Source organism: Miniopterus natalensis, chromosome 15, assembly GCF_054644295.1.
Source record: "Miniopterus natalensis isolate mMinNat1 chromosome 15, mMinNat1.hap1, whole genome shotgun sequence".
Taxonomy (NCBI): domain Eukaryota; kingdom Metazoa; phylum Chordata; class Mammalia; order Chiroptera; family Miniopteridae; genus Miniopterus; species Miniopterus natalensis.
The window spans coordinates 49,049,516-49,062,713 of record NC_142095.1 but is presented as its reverse complement, the minus strand read 5'-3'; the positions used below and the strand labels follow the sequence as shown (position 1 = coordinate 49,062,713).

At 45.7% G+C, this 13,198-nt stretch overlaps 1 protein-coding gene across 2 annotated transcripts in view; it reads right to left on the bottom strand.

The window, feature by feature from the left end:
* Window positions 1-13,198, bottom strand: part of TAFA1 (TAFA chemokine like family member 1) — a 468,377-nt gene that overhangs the window by 92,026 nt on the left and 363,153 nt on the right. The window contains exon 2 of one of the 2 annotated variants that reach the window (XM_016204201.2): window positions 4,827-4,967. In XM_016204201.2, the coding sequence (XP_016059687.1) occupies window positions 4,827-4,967 (141 nt within the window). The remainder of the gene's footprint in view (window positions 1-4,826; window positions 4,968-13,198) is intronic. The other variant, XM_087824673.1, reaches the window with a different exon arrangement.

The following is a 13,198-nucleotide window of genomic DNA, read 5'->3' as shown; positions in this document are numbered from 1 at the left end:
TAGAGTCAAAAGTTATACACGAATTTTCAACTATGTGGGGCTGAAGGGTGGGGGCGGGGAGGTGCCCCAACCTCAGTGTTGTCAAGGGTCAACTGTAATTGGAGATTAATCAAAGGCTGTAAATTGTATTTTGAGTTTCTCTCAACTGAAGATATTGAGTAAGGTGTCCTCCCCCATTTTCAGTTATGGAATAATTAAAACACGACAGATGTGAATGAAACTGTAATGACACATGCCTTCAAAATCGTGCTGGAAACAACTCCAAGGTATAATGCTTTTTATAATATTTACAATGAGTACCCCCAAAGTTAAGTTGTGGAGTATACTTTTTGCTATTTTCAGGTATTAGGCTATAGAATATAATTTTATTTTTTATTTTATTTATTTTTTTAAATATATCTTTATTGATTTCAGAGAGAGGAAAGGAGAGGGAGAGAGAGAGAGAAACATCAATGATGAGAGAGTCATTGATCGAGCCCGCAACCCGGGCATGTGCTCGGACCAGGAATCGAACCCCAATCACCTGGATCCCAGGTCGACGCTCAACCGCTGAGCCACGCCCGGCTGGGCTATAGAATATCATTTAAAAACTAAAACCCACTACTTAAAAATTTCTCCAAGTACCATATAGCATACTTTTAAATAAGTTGCTAGGGTTGTACTGCAGAATTTATGTCTATTTTAAATAATCTGGTCTCAGATTTTGAATCTTCAAACAGTCCAGCATCTGCTTATATTACAGTCATTGCTGTTCCTCTGCTTTTGAAAACACTGTAGAAATTGCCCCTCCCCGTGATTTCAGGGAAAAGCAGATACTGGCCATGGGGACAATTGCCATGGGAAAGGCACCACGTATGACAGAATATGTCTAGGACAAATGTGGTTCGTGGGTTGTCAACTGCCGTGAAGGACAGAGCTGGTTTCTCTCTGTCCTGGGCTGAGAAAGGGACAAGCACAGAGCACTGCACAAGTGCCAGCGTGGGAGATAGATGAGGTGTGTGTCTACCCCAAAACCCTCTGTGGTTAGTAGCAACAATGTTTGAAGTGTATATATTAAGTTGGGAAATGCTCATCATATATTCAATGAGACAAGCTGTCGATAAAACAGCAGTATAATATTTTAGTTTAATAAAGTACATGGTGGGTGAGGGGTTAAGCCTGGAGAGCCATATATTGTCACCTTATAGAGCAACATTAGTCTTTGAGCAGCAATGTCATGGGTGATTTTAATGTACTGACGCATTTTTTCGGCTTTCAAGTTCCTGAATATGGCCTTGGTGTATCCAGGATAAATAGCTAGAAACGGCTCCAAGAAATGTGGTGACAAAAATGCCACCGTGTTGAATTAATATAAAACAAAACTCCATAAAGCGATGTCCCCTTCTCAGCATGACGGGCTCGCATTAGTGACACCGGACGGCGAGGTCATCGCTCAGGGAGCGCTCGGTGGGAACGAGCCACTACGCGATCGCGACATCGCACGACTTCCTCCCTCATCTTTCCTCCCTCATCGCAGCCCCGCGGGCCGGGGGCAGCCCCCGCCCCGTCTTACAGGTGAGGACACGGCTTGGCAAACAAATGTAGCTCGCCCAAGGTCAGAGCTGTTTAATTTCACAGTTCATGATCTTAATAACTGTACTAGAAATTAATTTATACATAAACTTCATATTTAATTTGCATGCAGAGATCTAGGCATTAAATCACTTTTGATCACAGCAACACGTGGACTTTTCCCATCTGTGCCAGTGGATTCGAGGAAATGAAATGATCCGCGGAGACTCTCGAACCCTCCATACTTTGACTTGCACCTGGAAGATGGAGACTGACAGCCCGCGGCCTGGACCTCCCACGCTAACGGGCTCAGTTCCCAAGTCGAACAAACCCGTCCCGAGCGTCAGGATGTCACCGCTGTAGCAGACACCTAGGGCAGCTGCCGTCCCCCCCGCCACCCGCTGCCCGAGGAGACAGGGCACGGCTCCCAGGGCCCGGCATTCAAGCCCTGAAGGCAATCATATTTCTAGATCATTAGAGAGAAAATGAACTGAAACAAAACGGAGATTTAGAGCGAACAGACTCGGCGCTTTCTTTGGCAAACCTGAGAAGCCACCGTGGTTTGATGTTTATTGGCCTCCAGGACCAAGAGTTTTCTCTGGTAAGAGAGCGAGATGGCTTTTCTGGTCTAGTGCCTGCCTGCCCTGCACTGGAGGCACCTTGCGTGTTGACTGGGGTCTAGAAATAATCATTGTGTGTTTCTCAACCGCAGCACCCCTGACATTTTGGGCTAAGTTTGTTGTGGGGTGAGTCCTGTGCATTGCAGGGTGCTCAGCAGCGTCCCTGTGCTCTACCCCGCAGGTGTCAGCAGCACCCCCTTAGTTATAACAGACGTCTAGACCCAAATTTCTCCAGACATTGCCAAACAACCGGAGAATCACCATGATCGAAAGCTGTAGGTCCCAGTGTGTTTCCTAACCTCACTTCTTACACCCTTTTAAAAAAAATAAAATAAAACAAAGAGGAAATAGAAGCTTGACCTTTCCAATAGAACAAAATGAGCAACTGTACTTGCCACATGAGTTTGTCCCCCTGACTGTAGCTAATTGGGCAAAGGTTGACAGGTGACCCAAGCCGGGCCAATCACATTTATTGTTTTCAGAGAACACATTTAAGATGTATGAACTGAGTCAAATGTACTTGGGATGTACCTTGACGCTGAGTGAGATCAGAGGAGGCACGATGGAAATAAAATCTTCACACTAGTCCTTGAGTAATGGGGAGGCAGAAGCTAAAATCTGTGAAGAGGGAACCAGTTCACACAGAGGAGACGGAAGGAAACGGGTCAGAAACAAAGTAAACGAATGGCAGCTGCCTGAAGACGTTTTGAACACCATGAGGTTTGGCTGAATTTCCTGTGATTGGGTCCCCCAGGATTTCTCTATTTTAAAAAATAACTTCCTGCCCAGCCAGTGTGGCTCAGCAGTTGAGCATCGACCTAGGATCCAGGAGATTGTGGTTCGATTCCCGGTCAGGGTACACGCCTGGGTTGGGGGTTCGATCCCCAGTGGGGGCCGTTCAGGAAGCAGACGATCAATGACTCTCATCACTGATGTTTCTTTCTCTCTCTCTTTCTCTCTCCCTTCCTCTTTCTGAAATCAATAAAGCCATATTAAAAAAACAAACAAAAAAACCCCAACTTCTTCTTTACCTGGTCCAGTTTTAGTGTGTTTCTCTTACTAACCATATAATGATTCATAATGAAAATACTTAACATGAGCCCAACTAGAAGGTGCTTCTTCCCCATCTATATCTGGAGGCAGAAGAATGAACCCTGAGCCAGGAGATTCAAGTTCCAATTCCTGCTGTGTGATCCTGAGTATGTGACTCACTTCCCTGAGCCCTGATTTCCTTACTGAAGAGTTTGAAGATAGACACATACCTGGCTCTAAAAGTATAAAAGTTTAAGCTGGGAAGAGAAATCTGTGGTCTCTTTGAACCCTGGACTAACTGTTTGATGGAGCAGACAAAATTGCTTGAAAGATGGTGCACAGGACCTAGTATTATCAGAGTCAGTTGCTCAGCGATTGAGAGTTAGTTGAGCTACTACTTACCAGCCAAGGGACTGATGAAGCATTACTTTGCCTGTCTAAGCCTCAGTTTCTTCCTGTTTTAAATGGAGGGCAAGTGCATCTGGCCCAGTGACACTGACTCCTGGTCTTTGAGCCCTACAATCCACTTCTGCACTGAACGGACCGGGCCAGCTTGTGTAATTAATGGGATATCATGGAAACAATTAAGTGCAACTTCTGAACTTAGATTATGAAGGAAAAGATCATTGCAGCCTCTGTGTTGTTCTCTTGGATCCCTCGCTCTGGGGGAAGCTGGATGCCGTGTTGTCAGATGCCAGCCTTCTACGGAGAGGTCCACGTGGCAGGGAACTGAGGCCACCTGCCGACAGCCATGTGAGTGAGTCTTGTGAGAATCGTCTTCCTGCACCAGTCAGATCTCGACCGCAACTACTCCAGAGACCCTGAGCCAGAACCATCCAGCAAAGTTGAATTCTTGATCCACAGAAACTGAGATGATTGTTGTTTAAAGCTGCTAAGTTCGGGGGGGCGTATAATTTGTTAGAGAGCAATAGATAACGAATATAGAATTGTTGAGAGGAGTAAATAAAATAATGCATGAGGAGTGTTTAAGACAGTGCTTGGCACACTTCTATCATGAATGTATGGGAAGCACTGAGCAGTGGCTGGCATATATAGTAAATGTTCATTAAATGTGCATTAAATGAGCCCAGCTGGTGTGGCTAGGTGGTTGAGTGTTGACCCAGGAACCAAGAAGTCATGGGTTCGATTCCAGGTGAGGGCACATGCCCAGGTTTTAGGCTCAATCCCCAGTAGGGGGTGTCCAGGAGGCAACAAATCGATGATGTTTCTCTCTCATCGATGTTTCTGTCTCACTATCCCTCCCCCTTCCTCTCTCTCTAAAAATCAGTAAAAACATGTTTTAAAAAATATGTATTAAATGCATGTTGGGTATTGTTTTCTTTACTACCATTATCACCCTCATCATTATATATAACCGCAATCCAAAATCACTTCCCATATGAACTGGACTCTCAAATTTCTTCTCTAAAAAATGTTACATAGAGCGATTTAAAAATCTGAAAGCCAGAGAAACAGGAACTCAGACTGTTATGAAGGCTGTCAATTACTTCGGATGCACCTTGTTCATGATCCTGAACCATATTTAGATGAAATAAAAATATATCTTACGCATGGTGAGCACCGAGGTGACACCTAGAGAGAGATCTGAAACCGGCTACTCACCGTCCACACAGGAAGGCCGGTTTCTGGTTGTGCCGGCCACTTTCCCAGGTAGACAGGAGCACTTGACAGTTTGGGACCGTTCCTCGATGCGGTTCTTATTACAACATCTGTGCGCGGCTATCACTTCACATGTCCCTCCTTCTGGTAAGAGAGAAAGGATAGGGAATCTGGTTAGAGAGAATTCAAGCAGCCAGTTAGGCCTGTGGGATATGTGTGGAAAAGTTGGAGAAACGATATGTGAGAAAAATGACAGAAATAGTTATTGTGAGGTCTAATTCCTATGGGGCTTTCCTCCACCCTTTCCCTATAACATGCACATATGCGTGGAGACAGGATTGTGTACAAGCTCTGTGTGATCTGGTGGGACAACAGGCACTATAGCAGTTCACTTCACACGCCACAGGCACCCACGCAGAGCCGTCCAGAGGGGCCACTTGGGCTGATGCGCAGAAAGGCGGTGGCGCTGTGAATGCCCGGAGCTGCCACAGGATTAAGGGGCTGCCTGATTTAGGTGCATGATGTTATGGAAACTCATCCTGTGTTATCTTTGATTTGCAGTTCTCTGAGCTCCCATTGATGACAAGCACCAGGCCTTCCAGTGATGTAGCACCTGCAGAGGCTCCAGAGCTGCCCAGGATGTAGCTCTCCCTCCCACTGCCCACTCTCGAGGTGGGCGAAATAGGAAATCTAACTAGGAATCGTTTCCCACACCAGACCCTATCCAGGAATGATAGAAATAATTGCTGGGAAAATGGGTATGTGCTTTAAATGGCACCTCAAACTAGAGACCAAGCATATGGCTTCACTTCATGATTACAGGTCAGCCATGCATTCATCAGCATTTATTGAAAACCTAATAAGTGTTATCACTCCCCTCTGGCTCCTTCATAGGTGCACTGCCATGTCTGTGTAGAGGTTTGGAGCGCATTCAGGTGGGTCTTTTGAGCCTGCAGGTCATCCAGTTCTCCAGGGACACAAAGGATACTCCAGTGACCAATAACCAGAAATTAACTTCCCCAACATCAAGTTTTGCATTCAGAAAAAATGTTTTTCTTTTGACAAGAATTGGCTCATAACCTTCATGATTCTTGCCATTTAGGATTCAGTTGGCAGATATGAAGCAAGCATTTGCTAAGCAACCACTATATACAAGTTACTGTCAGGAATATGTACCCAGCCCATACATGGGAGCACTTAGGAAACATTGATAAAAGGAAAGGAGGGGGAAGAAGGAAGGAAGGAGGATGGAAGGCAGCTCCAGCCTGTCCTGAGAACTTACAGTGTAATCAGTGTTTCTCAGTGCAGGGCTAGGGGCTGAAGTGGTCCTTCCCACTAATGATATTTGGCAAAATCTGGAGACATTTTTAATTATCATTACTGGTGAAAGGTGGGCGTTACTGGCATCTAATGGGTAGAGGCCAAGGATGCTGCTAAACTTCCCACAATGCATAAGACAGCCTCCCATAACAAATAATTATCTGACCCAAATGTCAATAGCACTGAGGTTGAGCAACCCTTGTGTAATATGAAAGAAACACTCACATGGTATCTGTCTTTCTCTGTCTGATTTATTTCACTTAACATAATATCCTCTAGGTCCATTTATGTTGTCACAAATGGTGAGATTTCATTATTTTTTATTACTGAGTAAAATTCCATTGTATATATGTACTACCTCTTCTTTATCCAGCACCTTTTCAATTGAAGAACTTAATCCATTTACATTTAAAGTAGTATCTAGATATGTAGTTAATGTCATTTTATTGTGTTCTGATTGTTTTTGTGGTTCTCTGTTTCTTTCTTATAGTCTTATTCTATGCTCTTGTTCATTGATGACTTTCTGTAATGTTGCATTTGGATAACTCTCTCTCTCTTGTAGATTTTTGGTTTGTGGTTTCCATATAATTCATATATACCAAGCTACATTCACAGCAGTCTATTGTAAGTTGATTGTCATTCTAAAATAACTACCATTTTTAGCCCCTCCTTGTTTATGTTTTTGTCATTATTTTTTACTTATTTTGTGTGCGTGTATGCATGTGTGTAGCCTTTAATTTACTGTTGAAATTATATGTGATCTTCCTACATTTGCCTTTTAAGCTTTGTACCAGTTTTAATATTGGTTGTTACACTTAAAGTTGTCCCAGAGGTCCCTAAATAATTCTCATTTAAATCTGTTTTCTGCTACCTTGTCTACCAAATTGCTGATTTGATTGTCTGCTTCATGTAATCTGCTGTTGGTTTCATCTAATATATTTTTAATTTTAGTTATTGTGTTCTTCATTTCTGACTAGTTCTTTTTTATGCTAACTCCTTTTTAATTCTTTCTAGCTCTTTGTTGAAGTTCTCACTGAAATAGTCTATTCTTTCTCTAAGTTCACTGAGCCTCCGTATCAGCTATAGTTTGAACTCCACCTCTGGTGGGTTGCTTGTCTTTATGGTTTTTTTTTTAGTTTCTTTTCTGGAGTTTTATCCTACTCTTTCATTTGGGGCATGTTTATTTGTCTTATTTTGGATGTCTCCCTGTATTTTTTCTATGTCTTAAGTAGATCTGCTATGTCTCTCAATATTAGCAGAGTAGCTTCATGCAGTATGTGTCCTGTGGGACCCAGTGATGCAGTCTCCCTAGCCATCTGAGCCAGGTTCTCTAGGGGTGTACCTTGTGTGTGCTTTTCTATTGTAGTTGAGACTTGATTGTTGTTGGCATATCAGTGGGTGGGATTGACCTTCAGGCTGACTGTCTGTGAGAACTGGCCATGACTAGAGCAGACAAACTTTTATTGTGGGAGCTGGCCCCATGGAACAGGATCCACATTAGCAGGCTCTGATGCCTGTCAAGTTTACCCTTTGGGTGTGATGTTTGTGGCACTACTAACTGAGTGGTCTTCTTGTGTAGTCTGAAGCTAGCCACCAGGTATATTGATTGTGGGATATTGATATTGGGCTAGGGACTACGGTTAAGGCCAAGTTCAGTCACTGCCTGTGTCCAGTTTAGGGCCACCTGGTACTTGCTAGGTGCCTATGCTGGGCTTGATTATGCTGTGAGGAGCCTGGGAAGATCCTGGAAACAATTATGCTGTGAACTGAGACCAGCTGCCACTAGTGCAGGGCTTGGGGCCACTTAGCAAGAGGGCATGCTGAGGATAACTACTGCTTGTTGGGGTTCGGGATCTTTGAGAGATTTAGGAAAGTCTGCAGGGTGGGCTCAGGCTGGCTGCTTGCGTGGATTACCCCTAAAAGAGGTTTGGCAAATTGGGTGGGGCAGGTTCTCAGAGAATTACCAGGGTTGGGCAAGAGCAGTGCTAGCCGGGTTAATGGAGACTCAGATTTGGTGACAGCCTGCACCTGCAGGTGGTGTGGGCTGAGAGCTCAACAGAGAAACAATGGTACCTGCTGGAACTTTAGTCCTGGAGAAAGCTGCCCTTCCCACCCTTCCCTAGAAACCAGACCATTCAGTTCCTCCCTATAAATCCCTGATGCTTTCTGAGATGCTTTCCCTTCGCTGGAGCTTAAGGTGTTTGTGAGCTAGTGAGTCTGTGTGCGGGCCCGTTAAGAGGACTCCTGGGTCTACAGCAGCCCTCTGCCTCACCTGGAAGGAATCCCTGGTTTTCACATCTAGCTGTTGTGGGGACTCCTCTCCCTGGCACTGGGGCTCTGGGCTGGGGACCTCAGTGTTTGGCTGAACCCCTTGCTTGTTAGTGGGACCTTGGCAGCTGAGATATCCCTCGTGATTCTTAACTGCCACATGTGGGTGTGGGACCAGCCGGTTTCATGTCTCCAGTCCTCTTATCAGGCTCCATGTGGGTTCTTCTTTATATCCTTAGTTATAGGACTTCTGTCCAGCTTGTCCTCTATAACTTAGTTGTAAGTTGGGTGTGGTCATGGGAGGAGATGAAAGCAGTGTTCACACAGTGCTCCATCTTGACCAGAAGCCCCAGTCAGGGTATTTTAAAAAACACATTAGTGTAGATGGAACTGAAGGCCTGAAATAGCATTTAATTAGAGTAGGTTCCATCTCCAGAGAGAGACCTTGTTGTGATTCTATGCTGCAGTGAAGCACCGATGGTGTTTTAAAGCCAATAACGGATGTGATCTGAATATTGCTCTGGAGGAGCTGACTAGGCTGCTGTTTTCAGGAGTGGTCAGAGAGGTGCAAGGTGCCAAAAAAAAGGCCAATGCAAGATTCTGAGCAGGAAGGAAGTTGGCTTGAACTTGGATCATTGAAAGAGAATCTCAGTCTCACCACATGCCCCTCGTTGGGATTAGAGATAATGGGACAACAGTGCTAGTCACAAATTATACTCTTTCACACAGACACCTACAATTAGGTCACTTTAGCTTATAATCACCAGCTGCAAGTTCCCTCAGTCAAGTCAGTAATAGCTGGTTCTATACTTCACGAAAATACCACTAATTTAAAAGCAACCATTTGACTTCAATATAAGACTGAAACAGTGTTTATGACTGAGGACAACCCAAAGCATATAAAGCTCCAGGATGTATCTTGAATCGTGTTTGATTTATAGTCAGCCCAGCAGACCCAGGACACACGAGCCAAACCCTTTGAGTTACTGCACTGAGTTGAATTATAGGGACAACAAGATGCCCACTGGACACCCAGAGCCAGTCTCCCTCGCAGCCTAATTGTAGATGAAACAAAGAGACAGCTCTGTGTCCTCTCAGTGCTCACTGCCCTTAGTGAGCTCTGAGAGGGTGCTGGGCACTGCGCTTGGCACTTGATCTACGTTAATTATAAACCTCATGGCAATTATACAGCTACTGTCCCACTTTACAGATAAAAACCTGATGCTCAGAGAGGCTGAAAAAGCTGCCCAGTATCACACAAGTGTGACTCAGGTGTGTTTCACTCTTAAGCTCATAGTTTTTTGTATCTTATCACAAGTGGTCATTCTTTGTTGCTGAAAAATTCCAAAAGGAGGTTAGACACTTTGCTTAGAATGGTGATCAAGGTTAATTATCTAACCTGCCTTCCCAACCCCCCAATCAAGCTTTACCTCATTTGCTAACATCCCTGTCTCTGCTCCAGGGACACTGGCCTGCTTGTACGCTCTGGTTTGAACATGATCGGCATGATCCCCTTCGAGGGCTGCCATAACCCCCGGGGCATTGCTCCAGGTGGCAGGTGTTTTGGTCCTGACAGGTTGACCTATGCTCCTCCTGGGTGACTCTTCTAGCATATCTGGCCCATTCTCTCACCTGTCCCACATATTTGCCCAAATGCCGTTTTATCAAGGACACGTTTGACCACCCTATTGAAATCGTAATTCCCTTAGCAGCACTTCGCCCTTTGCCCCCACTCCCACCTCCAGGGCACATGTGACTTTCACATATAGTATACAATTTATTTACACTTATTGTCTGTGTGCTCCTCAAGGACAGGGGATACTGTTGTTTTCTTTATTAAACATTGTCTGGCATATTATTATTAGGGCTTAAAAAGTGCCTCTAGTACACATTTTATTTAATTTGCAAGATAGTTCAGACAGAAATGGGACTCCTGTCATCCTCATTTTCCAGTGAAGATGCAGGCTAAGAACAGCCAGCGACAGCCATGTAACTAATGAAGATAACAGCAATGTTACAGAGGTTCACCACTCCCTGAATATTTACCATGTGCCTGACACCACGGCAGACACATTACAAACCTTCAGTGTAGTTTCTGCTCACAAAAACCCAGTGAGGTTATGATCACCCTCATTTTACAGGGGAGGCAACTGAGACCAAGGGTAGCTCAGACACTGGTCCACATTTTACCTAGTAAGTAGCTGGCAGCACCCGGACCAGAACCCAGGGCCTCTGACAGCAAACACAGGGCTCTTTCCCAGTCCCGCCCTGGCACGCAGGCTGCCGTTTCTCTGGAAGGGGAAGGAGAGCTCAGTGACTGGGAATTGACAAGTGCTCCATTTTCATTAAAACCCTGTGTATAAAATCAATGACGCCAGACCCCATTTTCCTCAGGCTCAGGAATGATGGATTTGCCCTTGGAAGCCTGAGAGGTTTTGCTCTAAATAACAAGCTCATGTGGTCAAGCCAAGTTGAACTATGGCTTCAATTATACCTACTGCTCAGGTACGTCAATGTGGAGCCCAGAGCAGGTCTCAAGGCCCACAGGACCCTAACATTTAGAAAGTCTGATTGGCACCATCATCCCCAAATCTCCTGATTCCCAAGGTTTCCATTGGTGACTGACATGGCCACAGCTGAGGAGAGAAACTTAACCTTTCAGTCTGCCCTGATGATGAAACCCAGGTCTACTGACTTGTGTTGACAAAACAAATACTGGATCTCTGACAGGACAAGGCTCACATCTGTGGTCCTTTGATCAGAAGTTTTGAAGCTTTGTGGGGCTCTATAGATTATCTGAGGGGTTCAGTTACATCCACTGGAGGAAAGAACAAAGCAACTCTAGTTATCTTATTGTTAACATTCAGTACAACAATCTATTCTTCTGTGACTGTTCTATTAAGGAAGCAGTGAAAACAACTGTGCTTAGCTGATGATCAGCCCCTAATATACTGACAACTGTTTGTTGGATGGATGGACGGATGGATAGATGATTGAACAAGATGGAAAATAAATTACAAATCCATCATGGAGCTTTGCGCATTCACACAGTATGGAACTGTTTCTTGAGAAGGTTGAATGTCTTTGGTATTTGTATAGGGCAACTTTGTAAGATACAGTCCCCTCCAAATCCTATCTGAGTTTTATTTCTTGGCTATCTCAGGAGCGCATGTTTACTTTGTCTACCTAAGGCACAGTGAGGAGCTAATCAAATTCTGTAAAAAGAAATAAAATCCTGGACTTCTAATCACAGGAGTAGGCTTTTTCCAAGACCCTCTGGAGCAGTTTTAAGTCTTACCCACTGTCCTCAATGGCTGGCTGTTTGAAGAAGGGGCTAGAAACCAAAACACTCTCCAGCTTTGTCCCCAGTAAAAGCCAAGTCAAGTTAAGTTTGTCATGGCTCTTTCTGGGAACTAGAAAATTGTCCCTTAAATATATTTTATCTGCACTTTAAAGATTATCTGGTTAACTGTTCTTTGAAACCTAACCGTCAAGATTATTGTGAAATCATAATGATATTTGTCATATAAATGCCTTTCAGACTTTTCTTTGGCGCCAGTGACAATCCATTCTTAAATTTTATCTCAGTCCAAGTCAAAATGATTCCCAGACGACCTGTGCTTTTCAAAGGGAAGCCATTCAGCGCTGAGGGAACTGAGCGCCGGCTTCTCGCCTGTGGATCATCTGTAGAATGGCTCCCCTTCTGGATTTCCTGCGGCGCCCGCAGCTGCAGCGGGCAGGCCGGCGGGCGCCAGGCCCAGGGGAGCGCGTGCCCGGGACGGCCCGCGGGCAGCTGTCCGCACTGCTCGGAGCTCCCAGGCTGTGCTTTCTGGCCCCGCTGTTCTTTGTAGAAAACGCAGCTAAGAAAATATAAGAAATTAGCTGCATGCCCTGAAAGCAGCCTTCTGAGGGCCGGGGGCAAGTGCAGCGGTTCCCTGGCAGCGCAGGCTGTCTGCAGAAGGCAGACGTGCCACCTGGGCCCGGCGGCCCGGCCCCGTTTCCCAGTGGCTGTCCTGCTCTCCACCCTCTGCCTGTGCCCCGGGGCCATGGGGGGCCCTGCGGCAGCCCCGCGGGCAGCTGTCCCCTTCCCTCCCGCTCCTTCCTCCGCTGTGTTGGAGCCCCGAGCACAGTATCAAAACTTATTTTTAACAGGAAAAGTGTCCAATATCCAAAAAGAAAAAACAGGCAGCATTTCGATATTATTCCTGACAGCATCCACTCTCTCGGAGCTGGAGAAGTTAGAAAAAAAGCCAAGCCCATGCCTGGCTGGTGTGGCTCAGCGGTTAGAGGGTCAGCCCGTGCCCCGAAGGGTCGTGGGTTCGATTCCCAGTCAAAGGCACACACCAGTCAGGGTGCATGGCGGAGGCAGCTGATGTCTCTCGCACATCAGTGTTTCTCTCTCTCTCTCTCTCTCGTCCTTTCTTTCTCCCTCCCTCCCTCCCACGCTCTCTGAAAAGCAATGGAAAAAATATCCTCAGGTGAGGACAAGAACAGCAACAAATGCCACAGCCCGTGTGCCCCTAGCACGGGTCCCTCCCTCCCTCCCAGCTCAGGGTACCGTTGTCTGGCCCCGCTGTAGTGAGGGGACATGAAGATGAAGTGATGGGACATTTCCTTTAGAAAGGAACGTCACAACGGAGAGGAAAGATGGCACGTCGCAGCGGAGAGGCGAGATGCGGTTGGGAATGGCTGGTGGGCAGGTGGCTGAAAACTGAAGGCTGGCGTCATGACGCAGAGTTTGCCTTCGGAACAAACACCGGCTAGAAAAGCTCGCACCAGCCAGCGGG